Source organism: Grampus griseus, assembly GCF_964374135.1.
Source record: "Grampus griseus genome assembly, chromosome: 2".
NCBI classification, from domain to species: domain Eukaryota; kingdom Metazoa; phylum Chordata; class Mammalia; order Artiodactyla; family Delphinidae; genus Grampus; species Grampus griseus.
The window spans coordinates 141,870,385-141,896,745 of record NC_139018.1 but is presented as its reverse complement, the minus strand read 5'-3'; the positions used below and the strand labels follow the sequence as shown (position 1 = coordinate 141,896,745).

Sequence of the window (26,361 nt, the reverse complement as noted above, 5' to 3'; positions counted from 1 at the left end):
AACTCAGTTCTGGTCCATGTCTCTCTCTGGTAGGCTAGCTTGGGCATGCTCTCCTGGTGAAGATGCAGGTGCAAGAGCACAGGTGGGAAGGCTGAGTGCTATTTCAAGTTTCCGTTTGTATCCAGCCTGCTACGATCCCACAGACCAAACAAGTCACAAGCTGGACCCCGAGTCAGAGTGGGCACAGGAGGAGTTTGCAGCTGTGCACGACTGTCTTAAAAATCAATTCAACATTAAGAATAACCAAGGCCTTTTTACCAACACAGTGTGTCATGTTTATTGGGCTATTCACAGGTCAGCTAAAACACCATGAAGGGAAAAGACCGGATGCCATCAGTAATGTCAGGAAACAAGATATTTAGCGGTTCTTAGTTTCAAGTGTCGCATTCCATCACAGCTTGAGGAACATGGGCAATTCACTAACAAAACTGCAGTGGGTGCATTTGTTTTTAGCAACAAGGAGCACATACATTTATTTAACCAATGACTTTTAGGACAGTCAGCAAAAAAAGAAGATGGTATTTTCATGTAGCTAAGACAAGAAAATCATTTATACAAATTAAATGGATACAAAATACATTATAAAGAGAACACACATACAAAAGTCATTAAGCTGGTCAAAGAGCAGGAATGCCACAGAACACCACACTGAGAGGACACTGGTGTGAATTCATTTCCGTTATGAAAGTACGTCCAAAGTTTGAGTTACACATTTACTGAGGTAAAGGCACAATCACTTCCACGTAATTAATGGGGAAGAATCCAGATTCCCCATGGAGCACTCCTTCATACCAGTTTTCATCTATCTGATTGGTTAATGTAATGATATCCCCTTCTTTAAATCCTAGTTCTCCTTGGTTTTCTGGCTCAAACTCATAGAGACCACGACAGCAGGGCTGGTCCATGGGAATGTGAGAACCTGTCCACATCACATGGAGACAAAAAGCACAGGTTAACACGACAAATCACCCAGGGAGCATTGCAAAGGTGGAGAGTTGCAGAGACCACGACAGCAGGCCCCTGCCTTCCTTCCCAGGACAAGGCCGGCTCAACCCACCTCACAGGTGCTGTACTTGTGGCCTCTGCCCTCCTCAGCTCTCCCAGCTGCCCTAGATGACCTCCTGGGCCCACGGCTTTTCTCATCAGTTCTCCCGGCCAGAGAATTCAGGCCCAGCCCCTGTCCTTGAAGCAGCTACTCAGCTCTGCCTGGAGCCCAAGGGAGGTGCAGAATTACAAGGCCCAACCCCTGCCCTCAGGGAGCTCATAGTTTCTTTCCCGGAGACTGGAAAACACATGGGAAACATTTAAAAAACAAAGATGAGGTACTGTATCACCTATAGCTCAGAGAAGAAGAGAGCAGGAAAGGCCTGGGTGGTCAGGGACATTTTCCTAGAGCTGGTGACCAGGAGCTGGAACATGGCAGGGCGTGAGACTGGAGAGGGGTGAGGAGAATCTCTACAGACCAGCCTGCAGTCTTGGGACTGTTGTACTAAGCCAGAAGTTCTCAGAATAACATCTTTTAAATAATTGCTTTTTCATTTCAAAACTAAAACTAAACATGGTAAAAAGAGAGAAAAGACATGCAAAATTGAGAAAAGTTAGCTGTAAACCACTAATGAAGAGGTAACCAATGTTAAATTAACATTATGGCATAGAAGCTTCCAGGTATCTTTATGAATTTGTTTGTGTATGTATTTACATATAGCTGTTTTCATAAAAGAATTCCTACACATATTACTGTGAACATCTTTCCAGGTTACATTTAATTACTGACCAGTTGTCAACTGTTACCAGTATAACATAATTTCTTTAACCGATCTCCTATTATAGGATATTTAAAGGTCTTCCTTTCTTCCCTTTCTTCCCATCCTTCCCTCCTTCCTTCTTTCCTTTCTTTCTTCCTTCCTTCCTGTTTCTTTCTCTCTTCCCTTCTCCATTCCTTCCTTTTCATTTTCCTGTTTGTTTTCTCTTGGCTTTCATTGATAACTCTTTGAAAAATATCCTAATGTATGTGTATTTACAAATATGTACATTTAATTCCTGAGGGTAAACGTCTAGAAGGAAATTGGCTGTTCATAGACATAAATTTTTCCAAGACTTTCAAAATTTACTATCAATGTATTTTTTCTATGATTTTTTTGTCCTAAAAGTACTAGGAGCCCCTAATATATTATACACTTTTATACTATAAATATTGACCTTATATCTGTCATGTTTGATACAAGCAGTATTCCCAGCTTATTATCTGTTTCTTTTTTTTCTTTTATTTTGTTTTTGGAGTGTGTACTGGGGATGGGGCAGGGATGGGGGTTTCTGTTTTGTTTTGGCATACATGCAGAAATTTTATACAACATAAGCAGTCAAACTGATGAAACTTTTCATTCATGGTTTCCCTTCTACAATTATATATGAATATTCAACTAAATTTATCCAAGTACTTTTTTTAAATTAATTTTTAATGTGAAAATGTTTTCTTTCAACCCGTTTGCATTTTTGCAAGTAAAGGTATTATTTGCTTTTAATAATGTTTAAGCAGTTATCACAACATGATTTATTAAATAACCCATCTTCTCCACTGATTTCAAATACTGCTTTTATCTTTATCAATATCATACATTTAATTATCATGTGCACTTGGATCTATTTTAGGATCTTCTACTTTGCTCCACTGATCCGTTTCAGTAACTGTACCACACTACTTTAAATACTGTAGCTTTGAAGTAAAGGTTAGTAATTAGTAAAGCAAGTTCCTCATTATTACTCTTCTACAGGCATATGTTGGAGATATTGCAGGTTTGGTTCCAGACCACCGCAATAAAGCAAACATCTCAATAAAGCAAGTCACCCAAATTTTTTGGTTTCCCAGTGCATATAAAAGTTATGTTTACACTAAACTGTACTGTGTTGAGTGTGCAGCAGCATTTTGTCTAAAAAAACAATGTGTATACCTTAATTTAAAAATACTTTATTGCTAAAAAATGCTAACCATCATCTGAGCCTTCAGCGAGTCCTAATCTTTTTGCTGGTGGAGGGTCAGCCATGCTGATGGTTGCTGACTGGTCAGGGTGGTGGCTGCTGAAGGCTGGGAGGCTGTGGCAACTTCTTAAAATAAGACAACAGTGAAGTTTGCTGCATCAGTTGACTCTTCCTTTCACAAGTGATTTCTCTGTAGCAGGCAACGCTACTGGATAGCATTTTACCCACAGTAGAACTTCTGTCAAAATTGGAGTCAATCCTCTCAAACTCTGCTGCTGCTTTATCAACTAAGTTTATGTAATATTCTAAATCTTTTACTGTCATTTCAACAGCCTTCACAGCATCTTCATCAGGAGTAGATTCCATCTCAAGAAACCAGAAACCCTTTCTTTGCTCATCTATAAGAAGCAACTCCTCATCTGTTAAAGTTTTATCATGAGATTGCAGCAATTCAGTCACATCTTCAGGCTCCACTTCTAATTCTAGTCTTCTTGTTATTTCCACCACATCTGCAATTACTTCCTCCTCTGAAGTCTTGAACCCCTCAAAGTCATCCATGAGAGTTGGAATCAACTTCTTCTGATAATGCTGATATTTTGACCTCTTCCCATGAATCATGAATGTTCTTAATGGCATCTAGAATGCTGAATCCCTCTCAGAAGGTTTTCAATTTACTTTGCCCAGATCCATCAGAGGGATCACTATCTGTGGCAGCCATAGTCTTACAAAATGTATTCTTAAATAATAAGACTTGAAAGTTGAAATTACCTCTTGATCCATGAGCTGCAGAATGGATGTTGTGTAAGCAGGCATGAAAACAACACTGATCTCATTGTACATCTCCATTAGAGCTCTTGGGTGACTGGGTGCATTGTCAATGAACAGTAATATTTTGAAAGGAATCATTTATTCTGAGCAGTAGGTCTCAACAGTGGGCTTAAAATATTCAGTCAACCATGTTGTAAACAGATGTGCTGTCATCCAGGCTTTGCTGTTCCATTTCTAGAGCACAGGCAGAGTAGATTTAGTATAATTCTGAAGGGATTTAAGATTTTCAGAATGGTAAGTGAGCTCTGGCTTCAACTGAAAGTCACCAGCAGCATTAGCCTCTACCAGTAGAGTCAACCTGTCCTTTGAAGCCAGGCATTGACTTCTCCTCTCTAGCTATGAAAGTCCTAGATGGCACCTTCCAATAGAAGGCCATTTCATCTACATTGAGGATCTGTTGTTTAGTGTAACCACCTTCATTAATGATCTTAGCTAGATCTTCTGGATAACCTGCTGCAGCTTCTACATCAGCATTTGCTGCTTCCCCTTGCACTTTTACATCACGGAGACAGCTTCTTTCCTTAAACCTCATGAACAACTTCTGCTAGCTTCAGACTTTTCTTCTGTAGCTTTCTCACCTCAGCCTTCATAGAACTGAAAAGAGTTAGGACCTTGCTCTGGATTAGGCTTTGGCTTAAGGGAATGTTGTGGCTGGTTTGATCTTCTCTCCAGATCACTGAAGCTTTCTCCATATCAGCAATAAAGCTGTTTCACTTTCTTATCATTTGTGTGTCCACTGGAGTAGCACTTTTAATTTCCTTCAAGAACTTTTCCTTTGCATTCACATCTTGGCTCCTGTTTGGTGCAAGAGGCCTAGATTTTCACCTATCCTAGCTTTTGACATGCCTTCCTCACTAAGCTTAAGCAATTCTAGCTTTTGATTTAAAATGAGACGTGCGACCCTTCCTTTCACTTGAACACTCAGAGGCGATTCTAGGGTTATTAATTGGCCTAACGTCAATATTGTTGTGTCTTGGGGAATAGGGAGGGTGAGGAGAGGGAGAGAGATGGGGGAGTGGCAGGTTGGTGGAGCGGTCAGAACACAGACGTTTTTCAAGTTCATCACCTTATATGGGCACAATTTGTGTCCCCCCCAAAACAATGACAGTAATAACATCAAAGATCACACATCACCACAACAAATACAATAATAATGAAAAAGTTTGAATTATTGTGAAAATTACCCAAATGTAACCCAGAAACACAAAGCGAGCAAACACTGTTGGAAAAATGGTGTCCACAGACTTGCTCGATACAGGGTTGCCACAAACCTTCAATTTGTAAAGAATGCAATATCTGCAAAGTGCAATAAAACAAGGTATGCCTGTATTTAAAAATTTCCTATTCCCACAAAATCATTCAACCAGGTAAATTTTAGTATCAGTGTATTGAGTTACCCTCATCTTGACTTTAACTGGGTCATATTTTTTGAGTAATAGTAAGATTAATGTTACAAGATTATTTTTAAATGAATGACCATTGCATGCCTTGAGGAAACCACACTTGTTTCTGTGTTGTACATTTATGCTACGTCTAGACTGGGTTTGTTACTGTTTTAGATTTTTACCTCTGTATTTTAAAATGAAATTACTTCCTTTTTATATTCTGGTCATGTTTTGGTATAAGAGCATTTATAAAGTAAATTAAACTCTTTTCTCTATTCTCTAAAACATTTAAACTTGAAGATTCGATTTTAAAATGCCCCTAATTATCTAGGCCTATGGATTTCTGAAGACAGAAGGCTTTCTAGGATAGCTTATGATAGTGGCTTAGTGTGTCTGGGAAGGACATATGGTCACCCCAGTCCAGTTCCCTACAGATCCTAAAGGGGACATGTGGCCCCAGTGGTTCCCATGGTTCCATGCAGAGGAGCCAAAGGTGAGAGAATGGGCAGGAGCTGAGGGGCTGCCCTGGCCAAGTGAGGTGATGCCCCTCGCAGAGGGGGTGGAGGGCAAGGACCACTGGTGAGTTCAGAGGGAGACCTGATTGTCCCAGTCAAGATGGAGGTGGAAGGAGGCTGAACCCCACCCCAGGAAGACCACACACTGCATCCACGTGAGGCCACCACATGGACAGAGGCCACTACCAGTGGACGGAACAGGCCATCCAGGAGGAGACCAGGGAAGCCTGCACACCACAATAGCAGACACTTGTTCCTCTTTACATCACCCGAGCAGAGTGAGGTCTGCAAAGCAGGGAATGCAGCACCCCAGAGCCAGACCAGGCCAGTTTCACGGGTTTTGGCCTTAAGAAGAGGGCTTAATCCTTTCCCATGATTGAAATATCTGCACACGTGTGACCTCTGCCATGCTATGTTTTCCATTTCTATTTCCTTTTTCTATTATTATGAAACATTCTTATTTCTCTCCCTGTCCAGACTTAAACTGAGAGTTGAAACAAGCTCTGTTAGAGATTGTGTTCCTTCCTCACCAAGTCTTTTCCATCCAAGTAAAGAGAGAAGATAGATTTGGGTTGGTCAAATGAGAAGCCCCTTTGTCCTGGCGAAGGGACGGGAGGTGGCAGCACCCCTTTCTCTGGGGGCAGTCCTCCCTCGGTGCCACCCCACTGCTAAACTTCCACGCACACTGTCCACCCCACGTGGGAGTGAGAGCCAACCCCCCCACTGGCATAAGGAGCGTTTCTCACCTACTGCCTTCCTGCTGCAGTGGTTCTCAACCTGGCGGCACATTAAAAGGCCCACTGCCCAGGCTGACCCCAGACCACTTAAATCAGTAGCTCTGGCAATAGGACCCAGACAACGGGGAAATTTTAAAAATTTCTCAGGTGTTTCCAATTTCCAAAGGAGGTTGCGAACCACCAGACTCATGGCCCTCTTTCCCTCCATTTCCTTTGACCAGAGCCCGGGAGTGTCAAGGAGCTCGTGGGGAAAGGGAAGAGCGTGGTGGCGGGTCGGCGGGGGTGGGGGTGGGGGAGGTTCTTCTTCCTCTGCAGGTGGGAAGCTCCTTCCCAGGTGGTGCTTCCAGGTAGGTCAGCATTTTAAAATCTGGGCCCCCTGCACTATTATCTCTAGAATCTACCTGATGTTTCTAGCATGTAGATGGCTCCTTCCATGACAGACGCCCCCATCCCACCCCAAGTCTGTATATTCCTCTTGTCATAATGATGGTAATTGGGAAGTAGAAGGGTTTAAATAGGGGGCCCAGTTCATGATCTTGAATATGAACAGAATAACCTTCAATGATTTCGAAACATTGGGGAATTGTGCGTTTCCAAGCAGAACTTTCCATTTTCCTTTGGAAATACAGCTCCTATCTGGGTGGGCAGGGGGGCTGGGAGCTGGGCACTGAAACCCTGCAGCAATTCAAGCCTCTGAGTCAAAGTCAATTTTATTAATGAATAACTGTTTCCATGTGGTCTATTAAAATGATTAGTATTCTTTTATCATTTCTCCCACTGTCAGTTTTTAACAGAGACGGAGTCAGGTGCCAAAGCACATAGTGGTCTTGGGAAGCATTTCCCTGAACACAAAATGTCAATGCTAGAAGGGTCTCTGGTGGTCTTCAGTGAACCCTCCTCTTTTTGAAGACGAGGTCACAGCAGCCTGGCCTCAGAGCTAATGGCAAAGGCAGAAAGAGACACCAGGGCTCCAGACCCCAGCCCATGACCTACCCTCCTGATGTCACCTCCTATGTGATCTATGCCACTGCTAAGGGTTGCCAAGAAATTTCACAGGCTATCATGCTGACTTACAGGGCTAATTGTGTGTGTGTGTATATATATATATATATATTTTCCCCTCCCATTTACTTTGTAAGCTACCTACAATGACTAAAATAAATACTAAATGGCAGGCATGCACTTATCCCAATCACCACCTATGTGTGCATACGTGTGCACCCCCTGCACACATGCACTGAAGAGATCGGGGGTAAGACACATCACTCACTTCTCACTTCATTTATTCCAGGCGAGGGACCATTGCCACACCGCCCACTTTGATTTCCTAAGAGCTGGGAAGTGACCAAGCACTCACATCACACTCCATCAGCAAATGAACCCAAAACATGGCATCTCTCCTGAGACCCCTGAGTGGAAAGCCCCCGGGCAAGAGTTCCCTGACTCAGACAATAAGACACGAGCACCGGGCTCTCCCCCACCTCTGAGCTGCGTCCCCTCCACCCACTGAACACAGGTCTCAATGGTGCGGGCACCCGGCAGATCCACACCCAGCAGAGCTTGGTCTGGCTGTCCTGAATTACACCCTCAGCAGGACAATATCCTCCGATATCGTCCAATGCATTTGCCACGCTGGGTCGTTTTTGCCGTCTGGGGCCCTCAACCCAAGTAGCCATGGCTGCCCTTACTTTAGGGAGAAGGTGGAACCTGCACACGAGCAATCAATGTTTAGCTGGTAAATTCCAAAATAATGCCATTTCAGTTGTGAAATGGTCTGAACGCCAAGGCTTTCAGGCTTTCATGCCAGAGCCAGGTAGGCTTTTATGAGATTTGAGAAGTGGTGGGGGTGGGGGACTTCTGGGGCGGAGAGACTTCTACTTCCAAGGAAGCAGAGCTTGAAGAACTCCAGAGCATAGAGGTTTGTATTACAAGCTGTGGGGAGGGAAGGGCTGTTCCCTGCCACCCAGAGAAGAGATAGGAGCTCTTTCTGGAGTCAGGGAGGAGGCCTGGTGAGAGAAGAGGGCAGGGAAGAAGGCTGAAGTGCTCCCTGGATTCCACCCTGGGTGGGGGGTCTTAGCCCCACTTCCCACTGGAACTGGGGGGGAAGGCAGGCCCCCAAAGTGCTCTAGACTTGGGGGCACTGAGCACAGTGGAAATGGTGGGTGGTATCATTAAACAGAGACGGCGTCTGAGGGGGCCGCCCTTGGCTCCCCACGAACTGTGAACACGTGTCAAGTCCCGGCAGGAAGTGAGGAAGTGCTGCAGGAGCAGCTGGACCAGAGATGGCCTGGGGGTGGGTACCCAGGCTCCGAATGCAGAGATCCAGCAACCCAGAGGCAGAGAGTCAGGCCCCGGACCCAGGCCTGGACCTGGAGTGACAAGTTATCTCAGCTGTGGAAGCAGTTAAGACCCCCGACACGCTTCCCCACCTGCCACTGTGATGTTCCCTAAACTCCCCCTGCACCCAGGCAACATCTCGGGGTACAGAAGGAGGTAGGAGAGAACCTTGGAGGAAAACCAACAGTCCTTGCAGGAAATTTCAGCCGAATGACTAGGTTTAAATCCTGAATTGACAAAGCAATAAATGGATAGTCTGCACTTTGTATTGGAAGAGACTGCGTTACCTTGAAATGGCAAGATTACATTTTTTTCCACCATTAGAAGAAATGGAAAAAAGATTAAATTTTTTTTTTTTTTTTTTTGGCCAACAGTAGAAATGGAAAAAAGATTAAGTTGTTTCCGCCATCAGTCTAAACGGAGGCTCGTAAGCAAGTTCAGTTAAAAAGAAATCAAGTTTGTGCCCATTTGCGTGATGGTGTGTGAATTTTCCCTCTCCACAAAAGACAAGTCAGTGTCACCACGGATGGAACCCAAAAGTGCAGGCAGAAAAGGTGACATGTCCTCAGTGAGACCTTTTCAAACTGGACTAGGCACAAACGTGGGCGAGGTGCCTGAGTGCCCAGATCTTCCCGTAATAAAGGAGGGGTCCTACCCAGCACCCCATCTTTGTTGAACACCCACTCCCCTTTGCCCCGGGGTCTTGCTCCACCACCTCCATCTCTATGCTTTCTCGTGCTTGGTAGTTGGCACCTGAAACTGCTGAGAATTTGTGCACGTGAGCTCCTGGCAGCCGAAACCCCAACCCAGTCTTCCTTGTTAAGGCACTAAAACAGAGATTATTTTAACAGCGAAGAGGGAGTGTCCCTGTTAAATATTTATTATTCAAGCTCTGTTCCACCCCATTTGGGGAAGAAAAAAAAGAGAGAGACCCTACCACAAGAATTGTAAGGTGGCCGGTCAGTCAGTACTACATCGGCAACACACAATAGGTCAGGAAACCCTAAAAGAAATTTCACTTCCCTCTTGGCAATAATGTGGACCGGTTTTTAATAATATTGGGCCCCCTCTTGTTTTAACAGCAGGAAAATTCTTTGGATGCCCTTCCCCACCCCCGCCTTTTGTTTCCCAAAGTCCCTGCTGCCAAGGGCTACTCACGTGTACAGAATTGCTGGGCACACTTTATTCTGGTAGGATAGCCCCACAGTGAATTAATTCTGCAGTCCCAGTCAGCTATGGGGATGAAATACTAACCCTCCGTTTTTCAGTGAACACCAAGTGCCAGGACAATATTCGAAGTGGCTGTTAGCAGATTTAATTCTCAGAGAAACCCTTTGATGAGGTGCCATTATTTCCCCCAATTTGATGGATGGGGAAACCTAGGTTCAAAGCAATTAAGCAGCAGGGCTGATATCTGACCTCCATCTAGGTCCAGAGTCCGTGTTCTTGATCGCCACTTCATGCAGCCACTCTGAAAATTGCTGGCTGGTGAATTTACGCCCACTCAGTTTCTGAGCCAACCCCAGCCAAGGGGATGGTCCATCACCTAGGTTAGAAAGAGCCTGTGGGTCCTCAGCTGGGCAGGCTCCGGGAGTTCCCGTGCCTTGGGATGCTCTTTATTTATTATTGTTTTTGAGAAAAATATTGTTTAAAATCTTTTTTAATGAGGTATAATATATACAGATAAGTGCACATATCGTAAGTGTAGAGTTTAATGAATTTTCACAAACTGAAACATCGGTGCAGCTAGCATCAAGATCAAGAAATAAAACTGTAGTAGCATCTTAGAGCTCAGTCATGTTCTTTCCTCCAATCAGTACTCCCCCAAAGGTAATCACCAGCCTGACTCCTAAGGCTATACATTAGTTATGTCTGTTTTTTGAGTTTAACGTTAATGGAATCATACAGTATGCACTCTGGTGTCTCGTTTGTTTCACTCAACGTTATGTCTGTGTGGAGTGTGACTCAGTTCTTCATCTTGTTTAATTTTGTGTGTGTGTGTGTGTTTTTGATGGATATAACAATATGGTTCAGGATTAGATCCATATAGTCTATAAATAAAGACAACGTTTTGGGGGGATGTGTGAGGAATGCTCTTTAGGAGCATCCTCCACCTAAATCCTTCTCTGATCCTGGAAGGCCTGCCCACATCCCAGCTCGCCCTGCCCATCACTTGAGGGATGTCCTTCAGGTATTTATTCTCTGTGCTGCTTCAAAGTGAGCAACTCAGGCTTCAATCAAAAAATAATAATAATAACCAAACAAAAACAGGTGTCTACTCCAGGTGGTGGACGAGACACTAGAGTGGAGGTGGCATCAGATAAGGCTGGCGTTTCTGCAGCCCAGCCGTCTCCTGTGCTCCCTCCCTCTCTCTCTCTCTCTGCCATGTGCCAAGACCTGGGAGCCTGTTCTCCAAGGCTGTGTTTCTCATCCTGACTTTGAAGGAGATAAAGGTGGAGGTAGGAGTGGTCAGTGGGGCAGGGGACATTCTTCTCTCCGTAGCACTAAAAATCACAGCTCTTTTGCTGTACTTGAACTTGGCTAATTTCCAGATCACCAAAGGAGCCCACTGTACTCTCTTCTCTGCTGGCCCTGACTTTGTGGATTTCGTTACCTGGAAGCATTTGGTCAGAGCACCCCAACTGAAAGGCAAGCTACAACCCCCACCCCTATTTTTTGGGTTGGAGTGGGGAAGGGGCTGGAGAGAGAAGGAAAATTCACACAACTGCTGTCCGCATGAGTGCCTATCAGGGTACAAGGTATGGAGTCTACGGAAGCTACTGACCTGAGGAGGCCTCTTTGTCTTTTAGTAAATGCCCCAGACGGCTGTGCCTTTTGACTTTTTGTTCCTGCTTTTTATAGTTTTTCTCTTGCCTCCCTTGTAGTCAGGCTGCGACCTGTCACTTTTTCCTGCCGACAGTGGGCCTTCCGAAAGCAGTCCCCAAGGCCTTTCTAATCTGCTGCTTCCAGTCTGCTGTAGGCTGGGAAATCAGATAACCAATTATGTAACATTAACAGCTGCTGTGTCGTGGGCTCTTGCTCTGCAGCAAGTACCGCGCGTGCCCAGCACCTCTTATTTATGTGATCTAATTTAATCCTTAGAATAACCCTATGCAGTTGGGGTGATACTTCCTGTTCTTTTGATGACAGAATTTTGACCCAGAGGTGAGAGCCGGAATTTGGCCCTTCCTCTGACTCCAAAGCCCACTGTCACCAAGACAGGTGACACCTATCTTGGCTGGGTGAGCTTGTTTTCTGCTCACTTCCTGGTCTCAAATTTGGAATGCAGAGGTATTTCCATGACTTCTGCTACCCAGGGGCAGCTAAGCAACAGAGAGGAAGGTACCTGAGAACAGGTAAAATCGGCAATCACCCTGAGACTTACTATACCTGTACCATCTAACTAGAGAGTTCATCTCTTAACGTGTTGGGGCAAAAACACTAACTTGGAACTTTCGAGTCTATTTCTGGTTCACACTCATTCTCAAACACCGAGTGTGCACTATGGGCCAGGCACCATGCCCAACATATTAGACACCATCTCTCTTGAATTAGAAAGAGCATATCTGGTTCAAGTTCCCTTCAAAAGGTGTCATTTTTTTTTTCCTATCTAAAATCTCAAGCTCTTGCAGCAAAAATTTTTTTGAAGCTAACACTTTTCCTTGAGCTGACCCAGACAAAGCACTGGTATATAACTCTGATAAATACCACAAAACCCATTTTGTTCAACATCTGTAAGTACTATTTTTGTCCATTTGGTAAGAACATACGGGACAAAAACTTCAGATCCCTGGGTTCTAGCTCTGGGTTAGGTCACCTCTGGGCCCTGATTTCCTTACCTGAAAATTTTAAGTATTAATCTATGGTTAATGCTATGGACTGAATGCTTGTGTCCCCCCAATATTCAGATGTTGAAGTCCTAATCCCCAAAGTGGTGGTATTTGGAGGTGGGGACTTTGGGAGGTGACAGGGTCATGAGGGTGGAGCCCTCATGAATGGGGTTAGTGCCACTCTGTGTACAGACACAACGAGAAGACAGCCATCTGCAAACCAGGAAGAGGGCCCTCACCGGACACCGAATCTGCTGGCACCTTGATCTTGAACTTCCCAAACTTCAGAACTGTGAGAAATAAATGTATGTTGTTTTAAGCCCCTCAGTCTAGTATTCATTATAGCAGCTCAAGCTAAGACAGTTAAGTAATAAACTAGTAAGTAAAGTCTAGTAAAAGTCTATGAACTACCTTTCTAGAAATAAGAACTCTGTATTTATCCATAGGAGATGTGATTTATTAAAATGACTTGTCAATGGAACCCAAGCTTAATCATTACAATCTATAAAAATAAGCATGTGTAATTTGTTTTTACCTTGATACCAATCCTCCACCACTTACACAGGTTATATGAGATGGGTTGAACTAGTAAAGTTTGTGCCCACCCCCCTCACAAAGCTTTCCCTTGTGTACGGAGATGACTTTTGCAGATTTCTCAGAAGCCACGGCCCATTTACTTAACAAAGTTTCCTGGGAGGTGACTCCTCGACTACAGCCAGGTCCAGTGCTTGTGGGTTGGCTCTGCCACTCTGAACTAAGGAAAAAGGGAAGACAAATGACAGCCTTAATCAGAGGTGGCTTCCTGGCCACTGGCATGCGGATCAGTTTGCAGATGGTGTTTTGCTTGGCCTGCTCCTTGCTTTGTACAGTGTGGATTAGTTGACAATATTTTAAAAATAAGGAGATTGCACATAAATATATGATTTCTGGCTTCTCTTGGAAAATCATAAAGGCTGGCTATCCTAGGTCCACGTTCTCAGGCAACAAGCAGCTGCTGTTTGGACAGGGCAAGTGTTCTCTTGGTGGCTGCAGACTCCTCTGCCTGTGGTGCTCCTGACTTGGCGGTCTGTCGTCAGACATCTTTCACTGGCCTGGCACTGTTTTCTTACACTTTCCTACGTCTCTCATTCCCATGATCTGGCATCAGGGTTTGCACCTGAGGCCACACCCACTCGACAAGCCCAGGAGGTATCACAAACAAGTCCAGGATTCAAACGAAAAGTCCTCTGGAATTGCGGTGCATGGCTGCCCTGTTTGTAATCCCTGGAAACTGACTTCTACTGGCTATTTTTTTACTATTTAGATAACGGTATTTTAAATTTCAGCTTAAAGACCAAGCATACCATTGTAGAACATATACTAAGATTTTTAAATACGCATTTGAGACAATATAACCATTTCAGCCAAGAAGTATTAAAATTCCTACAACTAAGTTAGAAATTACATCCTACAGGCTTTTCGAAAACTCTTTTTGCAGACTATTTAGAAGAGTTACAGGAAACCATTCCCTGCAGCGAGAAAACCTTTCTCTCTAAAGCTTCCTTGAGATGAAAAATAAAACAAGGACTCTTCCCCTTTCGCACATCGATGACTACCGATCAACAATACTCATCAGAGTTCACATTTTAATTTTTAATAATATTTTTTAAAATACAGAAAATATAAAAATGTTCAATCTGCACTTTTCAAATTTTTACGAATGCTGAGCACGCAGAAAAGATAACTATTGCAGCCACAGAATTTAGAGCTGGCAAGGAAACTTGGAATGTATTAAGTCCAATCACTTCATTTAGGGACAAGTAGAAATCAGTCTAGAGATGTTAAGAAACTCTTCCCAAAGTCACACAGCGAATGAGTGCCAGAGTCTGAATTCCATCGTGGGGCTCCTGTTTTTTGCTTATTTCTCTTTGTCTATAACTCTGACTCTGAACCACTACCGATCATATACAGAAATGGATATTGGGGGAGGGCTGGTGGCAGGGGGGAAAAAAAAAACAAGAAAAAAGTGGAAAGGACAGAAGACAAAAAATGAAAAATAGCTGCTGACTGAGCAATCATCATTGTCACTGCTGTGTGAAATTTTAATTTCCTCTTTGGAAATTTAGGTTAAAAATACATCTATTTCTATTTACAGAGTGCTCGTCTTCTTTAAGTTTCACACTTCACACTTTACTTTTGAATAAATGTTTATTTTCTAATGTAATCCTAGAGATTTCACTCCGATGAGGGGAACGACTTAGGCTCTAAACATTATATCCAAGCCCCCTCAGAAGTGTGAAGGAATTTCTACAAGTCTGTTTGTACCTACAGGGAGTTAGAATGTCTTAATATAAGCCATTGGAGAGATTTATTTTTGCCTCGCTCTGAAATGCCTGTAGCACACATTTGGAAACCACATTTGTTCACTCATCTCAGCCTTCCACATTCTTAACGTCCGTCTCAGTTTGGTCCATATTAACCCTCAGCTGTGATTATATAAAGTGGTGTCCTCTTTAAGAACAGCAGTGAAAATGAAAACCTTCACAAAGAAATGAGTTGATTAAAAAAATGTAGAAGATACTCTGTCTTCTAGTCTTTACGTTTAGAATTCAGCAAGTGATAACTTACCCAGGGTAGGGAAGATACTTGAGCATAGGTCACAAGCTCCTACACTATTTTCCTCAAAACCAAGGGTTTTCTGGGAACGACCCAGGCACGCATTTTAGCACGAAGACTTTTCTTGGCCTCCCTTTCTCTTTGGGGACACAGAGGCAGCACACGCTGCTGAGGCGTCATGACCCCACACTCAGGGGCTTGGACAGGCGGTGGTTTCTCCTAGCCAGGGCCTAAACTTGGATTTTTGTCTGCAATCCATCATTTCAAGATGTGATTTCCAACGCCCCCCCCCCACCACCCCTTCTCCATTTCTGGCTCACTTCATTCATTCTCCTAAGTACCTAGAAATGATATTATCAAAGATTCCATCTCAGTCCCACAACGGATTCTGCCTAATTGATCTATGTCCTTTCATCTCCCTTTTTTTTCTTTAGAAAGAAGAAATGATGAAGAAAATGTTCTTGGAATTCACTTCTGGCAGAGTCCTGTGAGCTTTGCTTTAAATTGTTAGTGAAATGCTTGACATTTTTCCTTCGCTTTATAAACATTATGTGCAAATCATTCAGAATCCTAATGGAAGGTAATTTCCCATTAATGCAGGCTATAAAAATGCCATTTTCTTCTGAAACTGTGCCTTAGAAACAAACAGTACAAGATCTCTGCACATTTGCAAATTCTCCCCACAAATCAACGAAGCCCGATGCTGAAATGGGGATGAAAGCTACCACCAAGGGAACTTTCTAGAGGCAGCCTAGAAAAGGCAGAGGCATGTCATGGAGTTGGTCGCAATGGAGAATCCAGTTGTGGACACTGAGCCTTCTTAAAGGCCATCTTTGGCACATCTGTGATCTCTGACTGACCATCACCCTTCTAACAACTTAATCTGCCTAGGGACCGAGCTACTGGCCAAGAAGGAGGGGACGTAAGCACTGACACGCACAGTCTGGATGAGGAAGCCAAGGAACTCACTGTTCTATCAGTGTTTTCTTCTTCCAAGTCAGATGCATACAACAGACTCCCTTTGCAACCACTTGCTGACCCAATTCCCTCTGATCAAGAATCTTGGAAAGAAATCATTCCCGATGCTCTTGAACATTCGCTAACATTTCCCAGTATTCTTTCTTAAAGATATAAAATAAAAAATCTTTAAGGTGAAGTGCCCAGCTCTGCTACTTACAGGCTCTGTGACCTCAGGGAAATCTCACTTAACCTCTCTGAGTCTCCACCTACTCATCTGTAAAACGGGCATAATAATGGTACTAGAAATGTGTCTGAAGTATTTAATACATGACCTGACCCCTAGTAAGGACCCAATACGTGTAACTGCTATATTGTTAAATTATTATTTATTACTGCTTTATTTTTTATCACTTCCTCGCAATATTGTTACGAGTATGAAATGAGTTATGTATATAAAGCATCAAATAATAATACCTGCCTTATTTTTGGTGCTCAAATGCTATGTCCTTATGTCCTTAAATGTTACTTTAATTAAAATACTTTTTCATTTTTATTTTATGCCAGTCTGTGAGGTCAAATTTAGTATAGGTAGATGAAAACACCTTCATCAAAGGAAAACTGAGTTCTCTCTCATAGCAAATGAGAGCATGGTATCTTGGAAGCTTGACTGGAGGCCTCATCTCCAAGAACTACCCCCCTGTTTGGATGCAGGCTGTAAGGGCAGAGAAGGTGGGGTAGGGATTGAGTCCTGGGGTCCTAGGGTCTGCTGATTCTGCTTCATTCAGATATAATACAGGGAGGGAGGTGGGCTGGAGTTGGGACTCATTTTCAAAGTTTTTAATTAGTTTGTTTATATTCAGCTTCTTTCTAAACAGAAATTTTGAAATGGATTACAATGACATATGTATTCAGAATAGAGGTTTTACAAACCAGAAATAGAAAAGTAAAGCCATCAAAAGTAGGGAAACAACATATTTTCATCCAAACGCGAGAACCTGTGAGTAAAGGTGGGAGGGGACTATTAAAAATGATACTAGAGCAACAGACATACACTGGGACTGTCCCAAGCAAACTAGGGTGCATGGTCGCCCTCGACAAAGGGGAGGAGGGCACATGCACTAGCTGCGGTCATTTTATTTTTTATTTTTTTTATTCTTATAGTTTTTGCTTTTTTTTTTTTTAATCTTTATTGGAGTATAATTGCTTTACAATGGTGTGTTAGTTTCTGCTTTATAACAAAGTGAATCAGTTATACATATACATATGTTCCCATATCTCTTCCCTCTTGCGTCTCCCTCCCTCCAACCCTCCCTATCCCACCCCTCCAGGCGGTCACAAAGCACCGAGCTGATCTCCCTGTGCTATGCGGCTGCTTCCCACTAGCTATCTGTTTTACGTTTGGTAGTGTATATATGTCCATGCCTCTCTCTCGCTTTGTCACAGCTCACCCTTCCCCCTCCCGATATCCTCAAGTCCATTCTCTAGTTTAATGACTGCTGTGCTTGAACTTCACATCTGGCATTGAGCTTCCTGGGGGCAGGGAGAATAGAGAATATAATGGGGCACACAATTTTCTTTAAAGAAGGAAGTACACCTATTCTTCAAAAGCCATCAATTTTCTCATTATGAAATACATTTCTGTTTATTCAAATATTCTTACTGAAATGCAATTTAGAGAATATCTTGAAAACAGGAAAATATTGCCTATAATCCTACCATTTAGCCTGGTCTACATGCAGATATTGATTTACAAAGTTGTAATCACAGAACACTTATAACTCTGTGTCTTTCTTTTCAACTTAATATCAAACCATAAACATTTTTATGCTACTACCTAATTTCCATGTTAGTAACTTTGAATAGCTGCATACTACCCCATTTGATATACCACTGCCTACTTAACCATTATCCTACTACTGACAAATATATATAAATAAATATTGGTCATTAGGCTGTTCCCATTAACAACTTTTTCTTCCTCTATATAGTACTGTAATAGATAGAGGAATATGCTTTTGCTTAAATTATTTCTTTAGGATACATTTCCAGGAATGAAGCCACTGAGAGTACATAAACATTTTTCTTAATTTTGATATATACTGCTAAGTTGATTTCCCAATGAGTCACCCCAGGGGTTGGCGGACTATGGCCTTCAGGCCAAGTAATGTTTTAATGGAACACAGCCACGCCCATCCATTTTCATATTGTCTATGGCTGCTTTCACACCAGAACAGAGTTGGGGAGTTGCAACAGAGACCACATAGCCCACGAAGTGTAAACTATTGGATTGGCCAAAAAGTTCGTTCGTGTTCTTCGTAAGAAAACCCGAACGAACTTTTTGGCCAAACCAATATTTACGACCTGTCCCAGTACAAAAAGGGCTTGCTAACCCTTAGATTATCCTAATGTACGTTCCCATACCGCCTGCACATGGTACCACATTCTAACAGAAATGAATTATGTGGGGTCAGACATTTTCTTCCACAACATATTTGTAGTAGATGTTCGTGCTAGAAACTGCAAGCTGGCCATCAAAACCCTCTCTTTCCTTCTTCACAGTAATATAATGTTAGGATGTGGCTCTCCAGCTAACCTCCCCCCCAGCCTTTGCAGCTAGTTGTTGTCCTGTGACTAAGCTCTCCCCAGTGGGATGGGAGTGGAAGTGATGTGAACCACCTTTGGCTCATTTCCCTACGAGGAAATCTCTAGCCCTGGACTTCCATTCTTAATTTCTATCTTGTTTGAACCATTGCTCTCTTTGAGTTTCTGTATGACAGTAACTACTATTACCCTAACTACCATGCAAAAACTGGTACCAGAAGTGGGGTATTGTCATGATAAAAGCTAAAATTAGTGGCTCTGACTCAGTGGCCAGGTAGTGATGAAGAAGAAACAGATATAATCGGTGTGAAAGCTGGTGACCCTTGTTAGGGTGTGGAAAAACATATGGTAAAACTTTTGCCTATGATAACTTTCAAAGCATACCACATACCAGGGGCTCTAAAGGAAGGAACTGGAGAAAACAGAATGTTAGTGGATGTTACCTCCCATCCTTGGTACATCTAGCAAATTATTATACGAAAGAGAAGAACTGCCCAGTTTGCAAGCAAAGATAAAAGAGAAGAGAGAAAAATCAGACGTTGGGTCCCAGCATATTAGAAAAGCTTCTGTACCCCAAGGAACAGAGGATCAGCAGGTTGTGCTCCAAATCATTCTCAGAGACTTCTCTCAACCCAGTGAAGGCACCTAGTTCCACAGCAAAGATTCATCTAAAAGTATTGCCTTCTCACTCAAGTCTGCTGTTTCAGATGGCCTCGAGGTAGCCTCAGTAAGTTAAGAAAGGTTAGACAAGAAAGGAAAGAAGTAAGGCAGTCTTAAGAGCTACATCTAAGAAAGAAACTTGGATGTGATTACCGGCACATGGAACTGCCTGGGAGATACAGATCAGAAGCTATCCCGTTTTTGGAGGCATTGAATTGTGAAAGGAAGTGCGGGTCTAACCTGAAAACATCTGCATCTATTGAAACTTGAAGAACCCTCAAGGCCCCTAAGCAGCAGTAAGCACAATTCTCACAGGAGGCAGGTTTCCAAAGGCCACTCCGGATGTGAAGTGAAGATATGGAAGCCATGAAGGACTTCTGAGAAGGCAAATCTAGGGACCTACAGGCTAAAGGACAGGAGTGATTCCTCCTGCCACCTTCCAAGGGAGCAGAACCAGGGTCTAATCTTCTTTCACTGACACAGTCCTTGCCATTCCTGTCCAGCAGAATGCCATCGTTATTACAGACTACTGGCTGCTTTGGATTTCCCGATGTAACTAGGTATGGCTGCCCGGCTAGAGACTGCACTTCCCAGCTTGCTTTGCCATGGTCTGTGGTCATTGGATCTGAGTTCTCATCCCTGGAATGTGAATGTGTCACTCCTGCCTCACTGGCTTAAGAGGAAATGTCTAGCCTCGCCTTCTGTTCTCTCTCCCCTTCCTTCTGGCTGGAGTGGCAACAACTAGGACAACTTGGAAGCCACAGGATGACGAAGATGGCAGAGCTACCATCAGCTGTGTCTTCTGAGTGACTCCACGGACGAGAACCACCCATCCTCTTGGAATATCCTCCCTGGATTGTTGCATGAGTGAGAAAATCTTATTTTGTCGAGCATTCATTGTACTTTGGGTGTCTCTTCTTTTTTAAACAGAAACTAGTGTTACCCTAATACAATACAAAAGAACTTCCCAGAGAACTGTACCTGAGTATCCTCTTGATAATATTTTAATGAAATCAATTTTATTCAAATAACTTTAAATATAACTTTACATCAAAATGTAAATGGAAAAGCAATACTACATGCTATAAAGAGACCGTAACCGTGCGCATAATTATGAGGAAAACTAGACAATTTTATTAAATTCAAGGTAGGTACTTTTGCCTGCAGAAGACTTTTAGCCTGAGGTCTATCTTCTCTGTTAAAGCTGGACATAAAAATATTCCAGCACAAAGCTGTAGCTTTATCTCCTTGAAATCAGAATGACTAAAAGAGAATTGAGAAAAAGAATAATTTTCTCATGATGTGATTCAAGGCTCTCCAGCTCTATATCCATTTAGCACCTAAAGCCATCTTGGGTAACAAACAGCAGAGAGATGCAGCCAGTGGGACGTATGACACTGAATGACTTGAAGTTTGCATTAATCCAGCAGACTGAGTGCAAGATCGCAGACTTCCTTTCATGTATCGAATCACTAATGATTATAAAATGGGTATGTCTTTAATTCCACACAGTGGATGAACAAGAATGAACACTGTTGGTAGACCATAAATTATGAGGAATGCAAGGAATACCTGAAAGATGGAAAGCAGCAGATGGAGGAAATGAAGCTCAAAATGGTTCCCAAAGAGAGATGCAACAAAAGTGGATTTGGAGGATGCCCAAAACTCAGAGTAAGTGGTCTGGGGAGCTGGATGACTGGTTGGCATTCTGGGAAAAGAGCAGCTTGGTTAAGTCCTCCCATCCTGGCTTTGTACCAAGTACCTGGGAGCCCAGGCGTCTGCCTCCAGGAAGGAGTATTGCGTGCAGGGACCTGAAACAGTGCCATGAGGAATGTAACCAGACAGACAACTAGAAACCAGTGCACCTCACGCAGCGGAGCATCCCTAATCCCTCAAAACCGTGGAAAATAGGCAGCAGTAATAGACGGCACCATAGGCAAACTAACATGGAATCTCAAATTAACAGTTGTGCACAGAACCAAGAATCATTGTTTATCCACTAATGCTTGGCAAAAATTGAAGTCTAATGACACAGGTATGGGGAAGCATGTATTGCTCCATTCATGGTAGTGTACCCGTTTTAGCAGGTAATTTGGCAATATCTACGATCACTTAAATGCATTCACTCTAACTCAGTAATTTCATTTCCAAGAAAGACTTGCCCATCAGCATGTGGAGGCAGATAAAGGACATTCTTTTTAGCAAATAACTGGAAACAACCTTAAAGTCCATTAATGGGGAAATGGTATATATAATGGAGAACTATGAAGCCATTAAAAAATAGTGGGATAACATATATACAATGGAATATTAGTCAGCCATGAAAAAGAATGAAATAATGTCATTTGCAGCAACATGGATGGACCTAGAGATTGTCATACTGAGTGAAGTAAGTCAGACAAAGACAAATATCACATGATATCGCGTATATGTGGAACCTAAAAAAAAATGGTACAAATGAGCTTTTTACAGAATAGAAATAGAGTCACAGATGTAGAAAAAAAACGTATGGTTACCAGGGGGAAGAAGGCGGGGGAGGGATAAAATGTGAGATTGGGATTGACATATACACACTACTATATATAAAACAGATAACTAACAAGGACCTACTGTATAGCACAGGGAACTCTACTCAATACTCTGTAATGACCTATATGGGAAAAGAATCTAAAAAACAGTGAATGTATATATATGTGTAACTGATTCACTCTGCTATACACCTGAAACTAACACAACATTGTAAATCAACTATACTCCAATAAAAATTTTTTTAAAATAGTGGGATAGATCTATATGCATGACATGGAAATAACTCCAAGAAATAGTGATACATTTATAAAAGCTAACCACAGAACAATACATCTAGTATGATCTTGTATTTAAAAAACAGCAAAAAATCTAAAACGGTGTGTATATCGTGTATCTATCTATGCACATAAATAGATATGACAGTGTTCATACCAAATTTTTAACAATGGCTACTCTTAGAGAGGGGCTTGGGATGGAGTGGGCGATCATAGGAAACTAGAGCATGATTTATACCACCTGAATTTTATTTTTCTCAGTTTGATCATTTTATTTAGGAATATATTTGTGCCATTTGTCTAATTAAAAAATAATGATGCAGCACTTAAGGCAGTGCCTACTATATAGTAGGTGCTCAACATATGCTAATTCAAACTTTTTTAAAATTAGTAAAATATTTGGAAAGTGTTAAAAATGTAAATATAAAGGTTAATGTAGCATGATGTTTCTATGGCCAAGGTTTGACACATTAGAAGGCAATAAGTAAAGTGATGGAATTCTTCCTTGATATAAGTACTCGAAACAAGGAAGCACGAAAAGGGGCATTACTAGGGGAAAAAGGGAATTCGCCAAATAATAAGAGAGAAATCTGAGGTCTCAAGATAATCACACAGAATACAACAATAAGCAGTAAGTAAACGCTTCCAGCAGAGCTGTACCGAAGGGCACACAGCACCCACAGAATGGTCATCTCACCTGTGGTCTTTGCTGAAGAGGTGGTGGATACCCCATTGAGCGCACTAGGACTCCTTTTCATGGGCCGTGGCTTGTATTCTCGCCTGGGGACGCTGGATGCAGCCGATATTCTGTAACACAGATTTGAAGGTCAGGCAGACAGCTGATGACGAAAGCAAAGCCTCCAAGCCTGCGTTTGCTCTGCTGTAATAAGCCTACAAATTTAGGTCCTAGGCAATGGTCGTGAAGGGGGTGATTTTTACACGTTGATTCGTGAGTAGTCCAAAGTGATAGCTTTGATATCCCAAATGTAGTTTTTCAACTATATGCAGATATACCTCGTTTTATTGCACTTCACAGATATAGCGTTTTTTATAAATTGAAGGTTTGTGGCAATCCTGTGTACTATAGGTGCCATTCTTCCAAAAGCATTTGCTCACTTTGTATCTCTGTCACATTTTGGTAATTCTCAAAATATTTCAAACTTTTTCTTTATTATTATATTTGTTGTGGTGATCTTTGATGATACTCTTGTAATTATTATTACAAGAGTAGTAATAAACTGCGCCATGTAAGACGGCAATCTTAACTGATAAATGTGTGTATTCTGACTGCTGCAGCTACCACCTCCAGCTGTTCCCCCATCTCTCTCTCTCTCCTCAGGCCCCCCTATTCCCTAAGACACAACAAAATAGAAATTAGGCCAATTAATAACCCTATAATGGCCTCTAAGTCTTCAACTGAAAGGGTCTCATGTTGCTCACTTTAAATCAAAAGCTAGAAATGATTACGCTGAGTGAGGAAGGGATGTCCAAAGCCAAGAGAGGCCAAAAGCTAGGCTTCTTCACCAAACAGCCAAGTTGTGAATGCAAAGGAAACGTTCTTGAAGGAAATTAAAAGTGCTACTCCAATGAACACACAAATGGTAAGAAGGTGAAACAGCCTTATTGCTGATATGGAGAAAGTTGTAGTGATCTGGGTAGAAGATCAAACCAGCTACAACATTCCCTTAAGCCAAAGCCTAATCCAGAGAAGGCCTTAACTCTCTTCAATTCAGCAAAGTCTGAGAGAGGTGAGGAAGCTGCAGAAGAAAAGTTTGAAGCTAGCAGCAGTTGGTTCAGGAGGTTTAAGGAAGAAGCCGTCTCCATAACATAAAAGTGCAAGGTGCTGATGTAGGAGCTGTAGCAAGTTATCCAGAAGATCAAGCTAAGATCATTAATGAAGGTGGTTACACTAAACAACCGATTTTCAATGTAGATGAAACAGCCTTCTATTGGAAGATGCCATCTAGGACTTTCATAGCTAGAGAGGAGAAGTCAATGTCTCGTTTCAAAGCTTCAAAGGACAGGCTGACTCTCTTTTTAGAGGCTAATGCAGCTGGTGACTTTCAGTTGAAGCCAATGCCCATTTACCATTCTGAAAATCCTAGGGCCCTTAAGAATTATGCTGAATCTACTCTGCCTGTGCTCCAGAAATGGAATAGCAAAGCCTGGATGATAACACATCTGTTCACAGCATGGCTGACTGAATATTTTAAGGCCACTGCTGAGACCTACTGCTCAGAAAAAAAGATTTCCTTTCAAAATATTACTGCTCATTGACAATGCACCTGGTCATCCAAGAGCTCTGATGGAGATGTACAATAAGATCAGTGTTGTTTCATGCCTCCTAACACAACATCCATTCTGCAGCCCATGGATCAAGGAGTGGTGTCGACTTTCAAATCTTATTCTCGAAGAAATACATTTTATAAGGCACTAGCTGCCATAGATAATGGTTCCTCTTATGGATCTGAGCAAAGTAAGCTGAAAGCCTTCTGGAAAGGAATCATCAGTCTAAATGCCATTAAGAACATTTATGTTTATGGGAAGAGGTCAGAATATCTATGTTATCAGGAGTTTGGAAGAAGAATTCCAACCCTCATGTATGACTTTGAGGGATTCAAGACATCAGTGGAGGAAGTAACTCCAGATGTGGTGAAAATAGCAAGAGAACTGGAATTAGAAGTGGAGCCTGAAGATGTGACTGAATTACTGCCATCTCACGATAAAATTTTAACAGATGAGGAGTTGCTTCTTATGGATGAGCAAAGAAAGTGGTTTCTTGAGATGGAATCTACTCCTGGTGAAGATGCTGTGAAGATTGTTGGAATGGCAACAAAGGATTTAGAATATTATAAAACTTAGTTGATAAAGCAGCAGCCGGGCTTGAGAGGATTGACTCCAATTTTGACAGAAGTTATACTGTGGGTAAATGCTATCCAATAGCATTGCCTGCTACAGAGAAAACATTTGTGAAAGGGAGAGTCAATCAACGCAGCACACTTCGCTGTTGTCTTCTTTTAGAAGTTGTCGCAGCCTCCCAGCCTTCAGCAGCCACCACCCTGACCAGTCAGCAGCCATTAACATTGAGGCAAGACCCTCCACCAGCAAAAAAGATTAGGACTTGCTGAAGGCTCGGGTGATGGTTAGCTTTTTTTAGCAATAAAGTATTTTTAAATTAGGGTATATACATTTTTTTTTTTTTTTAGACACAATGCTACTGCACACTTACCAGACTACAGTTTAGTGTAAATATAAGTTTTATATGCACTGGGAAACCAAAAACTCTGTGTGACTCACGTTATTGCAATATTTGCTTTACTGTGGTAGTCTGGAACCAAATTCCCAATCTCTCCTAGGTATGCCTATATTTGTAAAGTATTTGTCTCTCATAAAGTCTCTGAGGCATCTAGCAAGTACCAGGGATGAACTGGCACTCAACAATGTTAGCTTCCTTCTCTTTTTCCTCATATAAAGATAGAATTAAGGAAAGATGCTCATGTGAGCAGAAGATGAACTACCTGCCTACAAAAGTGGATAGTTCAGAGACTGTGCATACCTTTTGTCTTCCCTCTATAATTACTGCATTGATTTAAGCAAAAATCTCTCCAAATTTATTCATTATAATCATCCTGTGTAAAACAATTTTCTGTTATCAAACCTGGTCAAAAATTAGGGTAGTTTTTTAACCCAGTATTTTAATTAATAGGTTTACCATGCACACTACATATATCACTAATTTTCAGAAAAGTAGAGAATACACCTATCAGTAAAGTCACAGGGAACCCAGCAATGTTTCTTTGACCATTCAGAGGGTATTTTCGACTCTTTCAGTATCTCTCAGAGTCAATGTTATGAACATGGGCTGGTATTTATGCTGGTGAAGTAAAAACACATCTTTTTCGAGACATTTACATACTATCTGAATATCATCTCACTCCTCTCGACATCCCTAGATGTTGGGGAGGGAGTATATGCCATCCCACCCTCAGCTAAACCCTCATCCAGTCAGCAGTGAAGCCAGGACAGCTCTGTAAGGGCTGAATTCGAAGGCAAGTGAGCAACTTTGGTTGCCCTAAACACAGGTCATGAGTAAGGGCTTGAGTGAAAAGAAAAAGGAGAAAAGCTTCCAGATC

General features: G+C 42.3%; 1 protein-coding gene across 1 annotated transcript in view; it reads right to left on the bottom strand.

The window, feature by feature from the left end:
• Positions 1-599: 599 nt before the first annotated feature.
• The window catches only part of SH3GL3 (SH3 domain containing GRB2 like 3, endophilin A3), a gene marked incomplete at its 5' end in the record, with an annotated part of 145,268 nt that continues 119,506 nt past the window's right edge, over positions 600-26,361 (bottom strand). The window contains 2 exons of the mRNA XM_082647459.1: positions 600-919; positions 22,926-23,035. Of these exons, the coding sequence (XP_082503585.1) occupies positions 714-919; positions 22,926-23,035 (316 nt within the window). The 3' untranslated portion in view covers positions 600-713. The remainder of the gene's footprint in view (positions 920-22,925; positions 23,036-26,361) is intronic.